Source organism: Chiloscyllium punctatum, chromosome 42 (assembly GCF_047496795.1).
Source record: "Chiloscyllium punctatum isolate Juve2018m chromosome 42, sChiPun1.3, whole genome shotgun sequence".
Lineage (NCBI taxonomy): Eukaryota > Metazoa > Chordata > Chondrichthyes > Orectolobiformes > Hemiscylliidae > Chiloscyllium > Chiloscyllium punctatum.
In genome coordinates this window covers 19,453,701-19,468,850 of record NC_092780.1, presented here as the reverse complement: position 1 = coordinate 19,468,850, position 15,150 = coordinate 19,453,701, and the positions used below count along the sequence as shown (strand labels likewise).

The 15,150-nt window shown below is 39.3% G+C and overlaps 1 protein-coding gene across 1 annotated transcript in view; it reads left to right on the top strand.

Annotated features, from left to right (window-relative positions):
• The window catches only part of dusp3a (dual specificity phosphatase 3a), a 39,129-nt gene extending 24,197 nt beyond the window's left edge, over positions 1-14,932 (top strand). Inside the window, exon 3 of the mRNA XM_072561590.1 lies at positions 946-14,932. Coding sequence (XP_072417691.1) covers positions 946-1,151 — 206 coding nt within the window. The 3' untranslated portion in view covers positions 1,152-14,932. The remainder of the gene's footprint in view (positions 1-945) is intronic.
• Positions 14,933-15,150: the final 218 nt, after the last annotated feature.

Genomic DNA, 15,150 nt, shown 5'->3' with positions numbered 1-15,150 from the left:
TTCTTTCTGTATAATCACCTCCAGCTTCACAGCCTCCCCATGACACCCTTTCATCCAATTCTGCTCTCTTGAGCAATCCTGATTTTAATCAATTTGCTGTTCATGACTGAGCCTTTAAACTGCCCAGGCCCTAAGCTGAATAATTCTCTCCCTTAACTTCTCTGTCTCTCTGCTTATCTTTCTTGATTCAAGATGGGGGGAGGTGGCATGGTGGCTCAGTGGTTACCATTGCTGCCTTGCAGCACCAGGGACCCAGGTTCGATTCCCACCTCAGGTGACTGTCTGTGTGGAGTTTGCACATTCTCCCCATGTCTGTGTGGGTTTCCTTCAAGTACTCTGGTTTCCTCTCATAATCCAAAGCTGTGCTAGTCAGGTGAATTGGCCATGCTAAATTGCCCATAGTGTTAGGTGCATTAGTCAAGGGTGAATATAGGGTGAAGGAATGGGTTTGAGTTGGTTACTATTCAGAGTTCAAGATTTTGGTTATCTCTCTTCATGTCAACATCTGTGCTTGACTAACAATTCTGCTCCTGCTTTCTCATGCTCCTGTGAAGATACTTGGGGGATTTCACTATGCTAAAGGTGCTATAAACATATAAGTTATTGTTAGATGTACAAACTTTTAATCTAACATGAGATGTTATTACACCTCTGGAGCAGGTGAGACTTAGACCTGGGCCTCCTGTCTCAGAGATAGGGACACTGCCACTGCACCACAGAGCCAGGTTGATCACAAAAAATTTAAACTAACACAAATAACAATGAAATAATCCATAAGAACTGAATTTGTTTTATGGAGATAATAACGCAGGAAATTTAAAACATTGGAAAAGCTGTTTAGGCATTCTACTGTGCAATTTACACGGCTGTCCAGGCAGCAAGTGGTTTATGTTATTTCATGTGTAGGGCATTTGAGGCTAATTTTATGTTGCTGTGTTTCTCCAGGACGAGTTCTTGTGCATTGCCGGGAAGGATATAGCCGATCACCTACTCTCGTTATCGCTTACCTCATGCTCCGACACAAGATGGATGTGAAGACAGCCCTTTTAACCGTGCGCCAGAAAAGAGAGATTGGGCCGAATGATGGATTTCTGCGACAACTCTGTCAATTAAATGAGAAACTGGTTAAGGAGGGTAAAATTAAACCTTAAAGAACCACTTTGGAAGTAGCCAGCACCTGGTTTGAATTTACAGATACCTGAGGTTTTATTGTACCAAATGTTGTGTGTTGATTTTAGGGCGAGGACAAAGTTCCAATATTTCAATTCTTTCTTCAGGGGGACTGGCTTTCTTTAAATGAATTTTTTCGTGTGTCTGTATGTGTATAAAGCCATGGTTTCAGCAGCTCAAAGTTTGTTTTTAAAACTAATCTCACTATTACCAATTTCATTGTGCATCCATCAGCTTTGAAAGATTCATTGTGCTGTTCTGGACAGTGACCTATGCTGTGGTACTGTCCCTATGTCTGAACCTGGAGGCCTGGGTTCAAGTCCCACCTACCTCAGAGGTATGTAATATTATCTCTGAATTGGTTGATTTGGAAGGATATTCTTAGGCCCTCTTGTGGCACAGTGTTAGTGTCCCTTCCCGGGGACCGGGAGGCTCAGATTCAAGTCCCAGCTGCTCCAGAGGTGAGTACTGACATTTCAGAACAGGTTGATTAGAAAAACAAGATAAGTAAAAATTAAAAATGAGAAGGTATCAATCCAAGTAAAAAAGCAGACCAGTAGAAATAATGCATGGAAGTGTCAGAGTGCTCAGTGTCTGAACTTACCTCCACTGATGGTAATGGCTGTGGGTACTAACTGAATGCAGTTAACCTGCACATTAAGTCTGGAGCATGAGCTACTTGAAGCTCTTGTTGTGAACCCATTTTGGAAAAAAATATCAACACCTTACACTGAGTTGCTATCAGATTAGTCGGCTTCTTTGCCCGCTTCAAAGCTGGACTTATCTTCCAGTTTGAATGGATGAAAATCAGACCCATAATTTCTTTCTGTAACAGGCAGCCGGTAGATGGTTGTGATTGCCTGTGAGCTCCTCTAAGGAAATAAAGACAGCGCATGATCAGCATTTTTCCCAAATGTGTCAGATGTTTTCTCACAACTTGTGTGAATCCTAAAATGTACGTAAGTAGTTATCCTACAACAAGGAAAAATTCTTCCTTGTAATCCTGAAGGCGCACACTGATTATTCAAACAATGTCTTCTTTCGACTTTAGAACTTGGGGATGGGTTTGAGTTCCTTTGGCAGAAAGTGATTGACCACCATAATGTTGTGTGACCTTGTTAACCTTGTTATGACTCAACTGTTGTGACACTTCCCTCTTGTGCTCAGTTTGCTTTGCAGCCCCCATTTTGACAGTTTGTCAAAAGTCTTAAGTCGGCAAAGCTACTGGTGAGAATCTGACCCCTTTTTAATTATAGCAAAGCACATGACTTTAAAAGAACAGGGCTCAGTTTGCATCTTTGTCAGCTTGAGAAAGCTTTGTTTTAGGTCGAGGGAATGGGGGAGGTAGGGGAAGGAGAAAAGTGGATTGAAGAGTTTCCCGAAGAAACTTGAAAAATAGCTTTGGTCCTTGCCGGATTTAACTAACTTTGAGTTTGCAAGATGTTGTAATTGTTCTTATTTCTAGAAAGTGTGTGTCATTAGCAGTAGCAGTAAGACATTTATCGAATTGGCAATTGTTCAAATATTTTATTGTGTTTTTAGCTACCAATGGACGAAACAGAAATTACCTTTAAGGTGATAACCTAATGGTGCAATGGATGTTTCTTTGTCCAAATCTAATGCCAAAATGTTTAGTGATTTTTGATCATTAGTTATGTCAAGTCAAGAGCTTTCCTTTTTTTGTACATGTTAAAGTTTGACTGACGATTGAACTGTGACACACTGAATCTCAAGTACCAAGAAGGATTCCGTATCTAGAACAATTTAACTTTTCTGCTATTAGCTGGAAGCCATAAGACCATAAGACATAGGAGTGGAAGTAAGGCCATTCAGCCCATCGAGTCCGCTCCGCCATTCAATCATGGCTGATGGCCATTTGAACTCCACTTACCCGCATTCTCCCCGTCGCCCTTAATTCCTCGAGACAACAAGAATCTATCAATCCCTGCCTTGAAGACATTTAGCGTCCCGGCCTCCACTGCACTCTGCGGCAATGAATTCCACAGGCCCACCACTCTCTGGCTGAAGAAATGTCTCCGCATTTCTGTTCTGAATTGACCCCCTCTAATTTTAAGGCTGTGTCCACGGGTCCTAGTCTCCTCACCTAACGGAAACAATTTCCTAGCGTCCACCCTTTCCAAGCCATGTATTATCTTGTAGGTCTCTATTAAGTCTCCCCTTAATCTTCTAAACTCCAATGAATACAATCCCAGGATCCTCAGCCGTTCCTCATATGTTAGACCAACCATTCCAGGGATCATCCGTGTGAATCTCCACTGGATACGTTCCAGTGCCAGTATGTCCTTCCTGAGGTGAGGCGACCAAAACTGGACACAGTACTCCAAATGGGGCCTAACCAGAGCTTTATAAAGTCTCAGGAGCACAACGGTGCTTTTATATTCCAACCCTCTTGAGATAAGTGACAACATTGCATTCGCTTTCTTAACTACGGACTCAACCTACATGTTGACCTTTAGAGAATCCTCGACTAGCACTCCCAGATCCCTTTGTACTTTGGCTTTACGAATTTTCTCACCATTTAGAAAGTAGTCAATGCTTTTATTCTTTTTACCAAAGTGCAAGACCTCGCATTTGTTCACGTTGAATTCCATCAGCCATTTCCTGGACCACTCTCCCAAACTGTCTAGATCCTTCTGCAGCCTCCCCACTTCCTCAGTACTACCTGCCTGTCCACCTAACATCATATCATCTGAAAACTTCGCTAGAATGCCCCCAGTCCCTTCATCCAGATCATTAATATATAATGCGAACAGTTGTGGCCCCAACACTGAACCCTGTGGGACACCGCTCGTCACCGGCTGCCATTCTGAAAAAGAACCTTTTATCCCAACTCTCTGCCTTCTGTCAAACAGCCAATCCTCAATCCATACCAGTAGCTCACCTCAAACACCATGGGCCCTCACCTTGCTCAGCAGCCTCCCGTGTGGCACCTTATCAAAGGCCTTTTGGAAGTCTAGCTAGACCACATCCACTGGGTTTCCCTGGTCTAACCTACTTGTCACCTCTTCAAAGAATTCCAACAGGTTTGTCAGGCATGACCTCCCCTTACTAAATTCATGTTGACTTGTTCTAATCAGACTCTGCTCTTCTAAGAATTTAGAAACCTCATCCTTAATGATGGATTCTAGAATTTTACCAACAACCAAGGTTAGGCTAATTGGCCTATAATTTTCCATCTTTTGTCTTGATCCTTTCTTGAACAAGAAAGCCATCCTTGGTGCTCAGAGGCTGGGGACAGGATTAATGAACAAGTTTCTCCATTACCAGTTGCTGTCTTGTGACTCATGTTGGAAAGGTGTCCAAGTTTCTGTGAGTACAGAATCAAATTCTGTTATGCTACAATCTTTGGCCAATTAAGCTGCTTTTTCTCACCACCCAAATGCTCACACTTGAAGAATAATTACTTAAACAGTGCACCAGAATCCATGGACAGTATCCCAGAGTAGCTACCTTCAAGAAGGAAAGGGAGAATATTTTGGATGGGGAGAGGGGCAGATGAGAGTTGAGTCATTTTATTCTACCTCTGGTTTTCATCTATGTGGCTTTCAGGCTACAATTGAAATACATCAAACTTACTTAACTGGCTCTTTTCACACTTCATTATAGGTGGAAACCAACACTGAGACTTGTAGCTATGAAAAGCAAAGTATAGTGAAAACATGACTAACATTGGTTGGGCTTCTGTTTGTGACTGATAGCATATGTCCCTTGTAGCCATCAGTCAGCAAAGTAAGATGAATGCTGTTCCATTTCTGAGTAGAGGATAAACTGACTTTACATATGCAGGAACTGCAAAACTGTAGATTTACAGTTGAAGTTAATTATATGTGATGAATTGATAATTTTATATTTGGTTCATGAAAGGTTTGAAAAGATATAATGGGCATAATGTGGGCATGTAAAGTGTGTATAATTTGGAAAGTAGACTTACAGTAATAGACACAGTAAATACCTTAAACAACAAAGTGTATCTAGTGTATATGAGCTCCAAATGCTTTTTGTTAATGTAAATATTTATCTTACAATGTAATCTTCATTCTCCACCATAATGATAGGAAAACCCTTGCCCTTTCTCGGTGAATGAAAGAGGAAGTTGAGAATCTTTTCAGATCCCTCAAACTCCCTGCTTCCATAAATGGTACAACAATATCGAGCACCTAAAAGCAAATACAATTTTAAAATCTGAAAGGAGAAATTACATTTTCTTGAAAAGGAAGAAGAGAATTAAACAATGAGAATGTTAACCAGCAGTTTAGTCAGATGATGTCTTGCCATGAAAACTGACAGCGCGTGGATAATGAAGTTTTCACTGAACCCAGTTTCATATTCTAGGAGTTGTGCTGGGGGCAGGGGGTTGAAATTCGTCTGTGTTAGCCATGCAAAATGAGCTGATAGCGAATTGGCAGCAGAATTTTCAGTGTGACACTTTGTCTTTTCTGTTGACTTGGAAAACATTGCCAAGATTTTGAATTACAAACTAAGTAACAGTGAGACTGGAAAACAAGTCTCTCAAGAAAATTTTGAAATCTTGTTTTCAAAAATTAGGGCGAGTGGTGAAAAATCAGCTGTCTAGTCATTGTTCGCCTAGTTTCTGTTGACAGGATAATCAGACTCATTAGGTGTCTTTTTTTAAATATTTGGGTTTAAAGGATTATTTTGTTTTTCAGCTGTTATGTTTTTGCAGTAAGATATGAGATGTTGCATTTTGTTTCAGAAGAGAATGTATTTAAATTTGGATTTTCATTTTATTAATAGAAATATGATATATATTTATCTGTATATTTTCAATATTGCTGTGATTTTGCCTTTTTTTTGATAAAAAGTGGGATAAAATACACTTAGAGCCGTGTTCAGGTGATTGCATTACCCGGACTGAGCTACCAAATTCTAGTGCTCCCTGTCACTCTAAACAACTGGCCCAAGGCAATTTATTGAATACTGAAGCTTTTTAATGTGATTCCAATCTTCACATATAGTGACCACTGATTTAGAAATTAATTAGGAAACTCTGTGAGAGACGGTGTTTGGAATAACTACACTGTTACAATTGGGAGAATCACAAGCTGGGATCAGCAGGTTACCCAAGTAGTTTCAAGAAGAGCATAATTTTTTTGTGGATTCTTTTTAACCAACTTTTTCAAACACATTATGTATGACGCAACTGTGGAGTAACTAGGACTTCAACCCAATGCACCGTAAGGCCTCCTAATTTGTTTAATCATTTGTGCCTTGATTGGCCAGGAGAAGCTAAAGGTCCTCTAGGCTTTTCTCTTTTGTTTCTCTCCTCTCCCTATTTGTAGTTATTTTAATTAAGCTGTTTGGACATGTTTCTGACACATCTCTGAGGAAAGTGGAACCTGAACATGGATCTTAGGGACACTACCACTGCATCACAAGACCCTTTATGTTGCCTTGTCATTCTTGTCTTGTTATTGTTTGCTGCAACTAATACTTTCCTTGGTTTCAGGAAACGATATATAAATTGCCACAAAGAGTTTTGTTGTTTTACCCTTGTTCTGATTTAGGTTGTTAAGGTCTAATGTAACTGACATTTCTAGCTTGTAATTCAATATAGTGTACTGTAGTATAAGGGATGTATTTCACCAGCATTATGATCGTACACCAATGGAAGTTCAGTGCTGGATCGGTATAAAATTTAATTAATATAATTGATAAGTTATAAAATGGGCTTGCCAAATACAAGTGAAAGAAATGTTTTAGTGGTTGTCTATAGATAGCGCTTCTGTGTACTCTGAAGGAATTTAAAATTTAGACTAACTGATTTTATTTCAAGCCTATGAAAATATGCGTAAACATTTTCTATTATAACCCTCTGCATTTAAATCAATTGCATATTTAAAATGTTCCTTATTTTACAAGTTAACACAGGCTGTACAGAGATGCTTTCTGTTGTAGAAATGCAGGTGTTGAACTCAGGAAAACTTTCCTATCTTTAGCTTTATGCATTGTCATCTCAAACATATTATTCTCACTATTGTGAAGTAGACATTAGAGCCTGTGCCCCAATTGCATACTAAATCAATCACATCACCATTTAAGGGAGCTGCTGTGTGCAAGTTAGCTGCCACTGTCTTATATAAGATGGTGATTACACTACAAAGGTAATTTCTTTGTCTGTCAAGCACTTTGGGAGGTCTGGTGGTTATGAAGGGCACTATGTAAATGTAAGTCTTCCCTTTTTCTAAACGGCCAGATTGTCTATGCCAATTTTTCAAAAGTTCGCTCAGCTGCTGTGTCTGACAGTAGCATTTAAAACTAAGCGTCAAGTGGTACGAGGTTAGGCTTCACAATCTAGACCATTTCATTGGCACTGCTTAATTATTTGAGGAATATCAAACTATTTGTACTTAAATTTGACTAGATATGACCAGATAAAAACAATGACTGCAGATGCTGAAAACCAAATACTGGATTAGTGGTGCTGGAAGAGCACAGCAGTTCAGGCAGCATCCAACGAGCAGCTTGAATTAATAATTGCATACATGTGTGTTCAGATGAACAGTAGGGGGAGTCTGTGACTGGCAGGAGTGCACACTTTGAGGTTTTGGACACAATTGTTGAATTCAAAGATTGTCTAGTCATTTTAAATATATGCTAAGCTTGGATTGGATTTATAGATTTGTTGGCTTCTTTCTTTACATGCATGCCCAGTTCATATAGTATGGTATGATAGATAATGATTGTAAATGATATTAAAACAATCGTTCTTTTCCTGATTGGTATCTGCAGCGCCATTCAGTGATTGAGCTATTAAGACCAAGGGGGTGCCAGGTTCTTTGCTGAGTAAACGTTTCCCAGCAAAAGTGACAGTGAGCTTCTGCAGATGACCTCTGTAGCCCTTGTCAGGAAGTGGCCAATAAAATCAGCTGAGGTTTCTTCTCATGATCTCCATCAAGTGATAGTTACATAAAAGCACATATGTGACCACCGTGAAGATACATTGGCTTGATTGTAGTGACCAACACTTGGCCATTAAAGATAACAGTATCTATTCATAAACCTAGGTAGCTTTTGCAGTAACTTAGGATGAGTCAGCATTTCAAATAAATGAGAACAAATGCTGAACTGAACAGTGTCCCCTCTGTCAGAAACTTGTTGGTTTTAGCTGTTGCAATGCAAAAAGAGTGTTGAGTATTAAACCAGTTCGTTCTTAACTTAGTATTACCTAGCTTAATCAAATAATGCACACCAACATTGTGTTTGATTGACTTGCCTTCATAACCTCACAGCAATCTTTAACATGCCCTCCACTAGTAAATTTGTGCTTTGTGTGCAAACAACTCTTAATGTGTGATTTAGGAGGTGTGAGGACAGCAGTAACATTAAACTACACAAAAGTGAAGGAGAATCAATGAATAGGGTGCCTAGGAATACTGTAGGATCTAGGTATAACAAAGAACTCAATTGGAAAATGTGTCAGCCGTTGACTTTAATGATTTCTTCAAAATCACAGTGGGGAAATAAAGTATCAAATTTATTAATCAAACAATGAAATGTATTGATGTAGTTCTTGATTGTCACAGTCCTTTAACATGGCACACAAATAGTCCAGAAATATAATTATATATAATGTATTTGAATATGTATATGAACATGTTTTACATTTTAGTTACATTGAAAAATGTTTGTTGACTTTTAATGAACAGAGAGGAACAATTTGTCTTCCCTTTTGATGTTTGCTAATTCTGTAACTGTAAACTGACAAATATACTGAAGCTATATCCCTTCACCTGACTAAGAGTAGAAAGTTTTTATTTGTTCTGAATGAATGGGACAAAACAAAACCACTCAGTCCATAAAACTGTAAGTGCAAATGGTGATCACGAGATAATTGGACATTTCAGATAGACATGGACGAAAAATTGACTGGAACATGTTTTTCTCTAGTTGTGACATGTTCACCATTTATAGATGGCTTCTGAAACGTAAAATCCCAGCCACAGTCTAGTTCAGCAAAATAAGTGAGCAACCAATACAGATCCCTGAAGTAAAAGATAATTGGTTGTAAGTACAATTTATGTTGAAACACATATTAAAACTATTGATGCAGATTTAAACTTTCTAATGAATATTACAGGTATGACTCAAGAATGCAAACTGGAGGCATTAATTCACTTGCTCACTCACTCCTGATGATTGTTGAAACACAGCCAATGAAGTAAGAATGAAGCAGACCATTCAGAATTGTGTTAATATTTGTCAGTTTACAATTCAAGCCATAGTTTCTCTCTATACACCGCGTAAATTGCTGATGGCCTTGAAAATATTAACCGTATGCACTTTGTAACAAAAATGACATGCTTCCAATATTCCTGTAATTGAGAGCACATCTCAGAGCCTTTTACTGGTAAAAAGAAATTCAGCCATTGATTGAAATCACTAATTGGAAGCTGAAAGGGATGGTCTCATTATCGTCAGATTCTGTCTTCCTGTGGTGAAAATGTTTTTAAAAATTGCAAAGAACCTTCAAGGCAAGTTATTAATGTCATTTTAGCTTCATCAGCAAGTAGAGGTTGTTCCTACTTTGACAACCAAGGACAATGATTCTGTGTGTTATACATAACCAGAGGAAAAGCAATTGACTATATTCTTAGACTAATGGCCATTGCCTTAACCTTTTAAATTTGCCTGCACTTTTCCCTTTTCCTCATAATATAGGAAACACATGTGCCACACCTGAGTAACCAATAGATGAATGCATTGTGCACATTGTTTGTGTTAAATTCAGACAAGAATAGTTTGCTCATTACCATTTAGTAATCCTGTAGTATTGTTTGACAATGCCTAATTTGGGGAGAGAAATATTAACCGTGGCATTCCCCTTTTATCCCTTTTTTTAAAATTTTCTGTTTTAATTTTGATCAAAAGTTGTAGATGTTCTTATCGCTCCAGTTGATTTGATTCAGGTCGGTTTCCTGTTTAAAGCAGTATTTGTCTGACAAAATAATTCATTTTTTTTAAAAACAGCAGATGTTAAAATAAATGTATGGAAACAGAATGCAAAAATATAACAATGCTGAGTTGTCCCAACATTCAGTAAGATCATGGCTGATCTAATCTTGGCCTCAACTCTCTTCTCTGCCTGTTCCCCATAACTCTGCTATTGTTCAAGAATATGTCTGAATCCGCCTTGAATGCATTCAATGGTTGAACATCCAAAGCATTCCAAATATTCTCTCAAAGTTATGGGATATTTCACTGGTAGCCCCATACATGGCGATCAATGGGATTATTTCATAGACAAGTAATAAAAATGAAAGATAACAAATGAAATAATCAGTTCTTGCTTAATAAAATTCTGCTACAGAGCAATTGCTGATGACAATGGTTGACTTACAAGACAGAATACTTTCCATGTAAAATTGACATCTTGAGAAGGCGAATGCTAATGTGAATGTTACATCAGATTTTATGTTTGACAGCTCAACCTGATAAATTAAACTTCTGACATGAAGGGTTTTCTGAGGGTTGGTTAAATATTTTCTTAAACTCCATCACCATTGACATTAGCAAAAATGTTGGATTCCAAATCAGCAGCAGAGAAACTGAGATTTATACCCATCACTAAAGAAAGTGTGGAGAAATGGACGTCGGGAAAACAATGTGTTATCATTAAACAAGCAGATGTGTTTAACTAAAATAAAAGCAAAGCACGACAGATGCTGGAAATCTGAAATTAAAACACAGAATGTTAGGAAAGTAGAGAAAGGGGGTTAGTGTGGCAGGTTGTTAAATACTGGAAATACTCTGTAGATCTGGCTGAATCAGTGGAGAGACAAACAGAAGTCTGACTTTTCACCCATGAATCACTCACAAATTTCTGGCTCACTTAGCCCAACCTTTAAAAGGGGCTGTCTGACCATCAGATGTTCATTCTGGGCCTGGAAGGCAGGAGATTGCGATATGAGAAGTCAGGGAAAGTTTCTGCGTGGAAAGCCTGTCTCGGAGTATAACGTCCAAAATGTTTAAAGAGAGAATAAATTTTAAAATATCCCACCAGCCCTCCCCATCCCACTCCCTTCTTCTGCCCTTTGGTGCCACCTCATGCTTTGTACCTGCCCTAAAATCCCTCACACACGCTTCATGTCAATCTATGCCCTGTACACATTCGGGAGCTCTCATAATATCCTATCCCACCATACCAACTTACGTAGCCCTTTTTCATGCCTTTGTCAACTTTGTACCAACCTCATTCATCACCTTTTGCCCTTAACCTAGAATAACAACTCAGCCCGTATCCATATTGGCAGACCTCAGGAACCACACTGAAACACAATAGAATGAAATTCTAATGGTCTCTTTCCAAGTTCATATATTGATACAAACCCATTTACTACATTTATGTTCTTTCAACTACATTATGCCTTATAAGAACAAGCTTGTCATTTAAGTGTACAGCCCCTTATAATAACAGGAATTGGAATTTGTAGTTTCAGTTCAAAGAGTCTATAACCACCTGTCACTGACAATCAAACTGAAATAGGAGGCTCCCTACTGTGCTAATGGAGGTTGTGAAATCCGTCATGGAGCACTAAGCCAGTAGTTGAAATCCTCCATCTTTGTCAATAGAGTGAAATAAAAAGCAATATTTATTTTTATACACTGCAGGCAGGCTCTTTTCCCTAAAGGTTTAAAGGGCAGTGCTTTTGCATGCCTTCACAACTTGGCAATCCCTTTCAATAATTGCTTTTGACACTTTATTTGCACGGTCAATTTTGACAGGTCTGTGGATAGTTGTAATGAGCCTTAGCTTATGCCCTGTTAATGTATATTCATAGCTCATTTTTACTGTTCCAAAGGGCACTTGACCTCCCCTAAAGGTGTCCTGGAACAATATCCGAAAGATTCCCTGACCTGCCCTGGTGAACCAAAGAAATGCACAAAATTTGGACTTACCAGGTCTTCTCTGTGCACTTGGGTTTTACAATCCTGAGCTCCAAAACTGAATTTGAGTGAAGACAGTTGATGCTATCAGTGAGTAACTGTGTGTATGAACTGTGAATTTATGGTCTGTCTCCATTCCACCTCTGCAAAAATGGTGAGTAATGTGTTTGGGAACAGGACATCTGATTTCTAGTCTCCTGTATCATTTTCATAATGATAAGGAGGGTCTCTATCATGCCAAAATTCCAGGCCAGAGGCAGTATTTTGTTTAAATCAGAACTGTGACTGGTTCCTTCACAGACATTGCCAGGGCTTCTATGTATTTTCAGCATTTTCAACCTTTTTAATTTTTTCTTTGGATTTCCAGTACCAGTCGTGTTTTGCTTTGGATTCAAGTCACTCACCTTTGGATAAAACTGCATTTAGATGTTTGAACGGGAAAGCTAGTGAATCCATTGAATTTCAACCCTATCAGAGCAATTAAGAAAGAAAAATCATAAATCAGAAATGAGATGATCTAAACTTGTGACTTCATCAAGTTTTCATCATTGTTCATTATATCAGGCAAAAACATTTTTGTAAGTCCAAAATGTGTTTGATTTCATCCTTACCCTGTGATGCCAATGAAGTGAGAATAGCAATATTTCTCCTTGAAAGAAATGAGACAAAGTATTTATTGTACTCAGGCACATGCAGCACATGTCCATGTAAAAGATGTATTGGCAGCAGTGACACTGTGATAGTTTTGAAGTCAGTGCTGACAGAGAGATGTGCAAAATTGATTTAGATGGAGCCAGATGAGATGGTAACGATGATGATGACTCACCCAGGCTCCTCCCAACAGCACCATTGGAATCTGGGAGCTCCACTATCCAGAGGACTTGGGCAACAGATGCCTGCACTGCCACCTGCACATACAGAACCACCCATTACCCTGACATGAACCATGTCACTGTCCTTCAGTATCACTGTCCCAAACCCCTGAAACTCTCTTCCTCAGAGCACCATGGGAACACACGGACTGCCGCGGTTTAAGAACAAGGCTCATCAAAGATAATTTGAGGTAGTTAATAAATACTGGCCCAGTCAATAATACCCACCTCCCACAAAGGAATGAATAAATAAAGAAAAACCAACAGGGGTGATATGAGTTGAATTTTGCAAGAGAAAATTGGGAAAACGCCTCGCCACGTCGCTGCCTTGCAGCCTCTTGGTAATCTGAACTAATCAATTCCGTGAATAGGAAAGAGAACTGGAGGGCATTGCTGACAGTATAATGTCTCAGGAGACACTTAACAACGTCAGCAGCAGCTACAACAGTGCAATGATGGCATCAAATGCACTTGGAGCAATGTTTCATTGTCAAGAAAGGAGCAATAAAAATGTCAGAATATTTAGGCAACGGCAAATAAACTATCTGCTGTAAAATCAATCTGTCTTGACAACATTTTGGGCCAATTTCCAAAATGGACATAACTCCACTTTTAAAACTAATGAGGTTTTGTGATTTCTCTGGGGAAGCACCTTCTAATGGAGTTCAGCAATAGTGTGTCCAAAACATCAAATATGAGAAACTATTCTTCTGATATTTAATTAGGAAACCCTTTAAAACAAGTAAGCTCTGCCTCATAAGGTAGCTTCTTTGCTGAACCTTTTTGTTCTTTTTCCCTGCCAGACTAGGTCCAGCTCATATTAAAGAATTGTTGAAAGTTTTCTTGGATCTGGTATACCGTATTTATGGAACAATGTAATTTTATTGTCATTATTTCAGTAGAAAACAAAATGCATATATGGACTGAACTATCATCTATGGCAAGGCGAAAGTGAGGACAGCAGATGCTGGAGATTAGAGTTGAGAGTGTGGTGCTGGAAAAGCACAGAAGGTCAGGCAGCATCTGAGGAGCAGTAGAATCAATGTTTTGGGCAAAAGCCCTTCATCAGGAAGGGCTTTTCTAATGAAAAGCTCTTGCCCGAAACGTCCACTATCTTTTATGGCACCTCACTTCATGTTGATATGATTGGAAAAGAAGTCCTTTCATTTCACAGAGATGTGCTTTTAAGTTTAAAAATAGAAGAAAGTCCAAGAATTAGTCTCAGTTTTGTCTAACTAAGCCTTGGACTGATTTTTCTGGAACAAGGGTGCTGATTTGGTTCTAGATTTTCCACAGATTCAGCAAGCGGAAAATCCATCTCATCTTCCTTTTCCACATGGGCTTGATACTTGAGGGCATGCAGGATCGTCGCTTGACCCTTCACGGTTCTGTGTGTGGAAGGGAATTGTTTGTTACATTGTTAAATTGTCCCTCTTTCAGTCTTGTTTTTCAGGCGAGTAATACATCCTCCACCCTTACACAGTTTCCTTTTGGCTTTAGTCTGGCTCCAGACCTTTTCTGAAGTCTCTTTTCTGGGTTATTTACTAACTTACTATTTTCTAAATAGGTGTGGAAAAAAAATCTATATATCTCCGAAAAACAGGAGCAAAAGCTATGATGGCTGGAGAAACTCAGCAGGTCTGGCAGAATTGAGGAATGTTCTGAAGAAGGGTATCAAAACATTAATTCTGCTTTCTCTCCACGGGTGCTGTGAGACCTGTTGAGTTTCTCTTGCTATTCCTCTTATTGTTTCAGATCTTCAGCATCCCCAGTTCTTTGTTTTCTTCCAGTCAACAGGGTTCGTTTAGCCTTGCAAGTAAGAACTCGAAGCTTTTAAAAAATTAGGATGTGAAAGTTGATAAGCAATTCTCACGCCCCAACCACTCCCAGTCCATCCAATAGTTTGTCACAAAGTTCAGAGTTGGCGCTGGAAAAGCACAGCAGGTCAGGCAGAATCTGAGAAGCGGGAGAAACGACATTTCAGGCAAAAGCCCTTCCATCAGGAATGAGGCTGGGAGCCTCGGGGGTGGAGAGATAAATGGAAGGGGGGTGGGGGCTGGGGAGAAGGTAGCTAAGAGTGCAATGGGTGGATGGAGGTGGGGGTGGAGCGGTTAGGTGGGAAGGAAGATGGACAGGTAGGACAGGTCATGAGGGTGGTGCTGAGCTGGAGGGTTGGAACTGG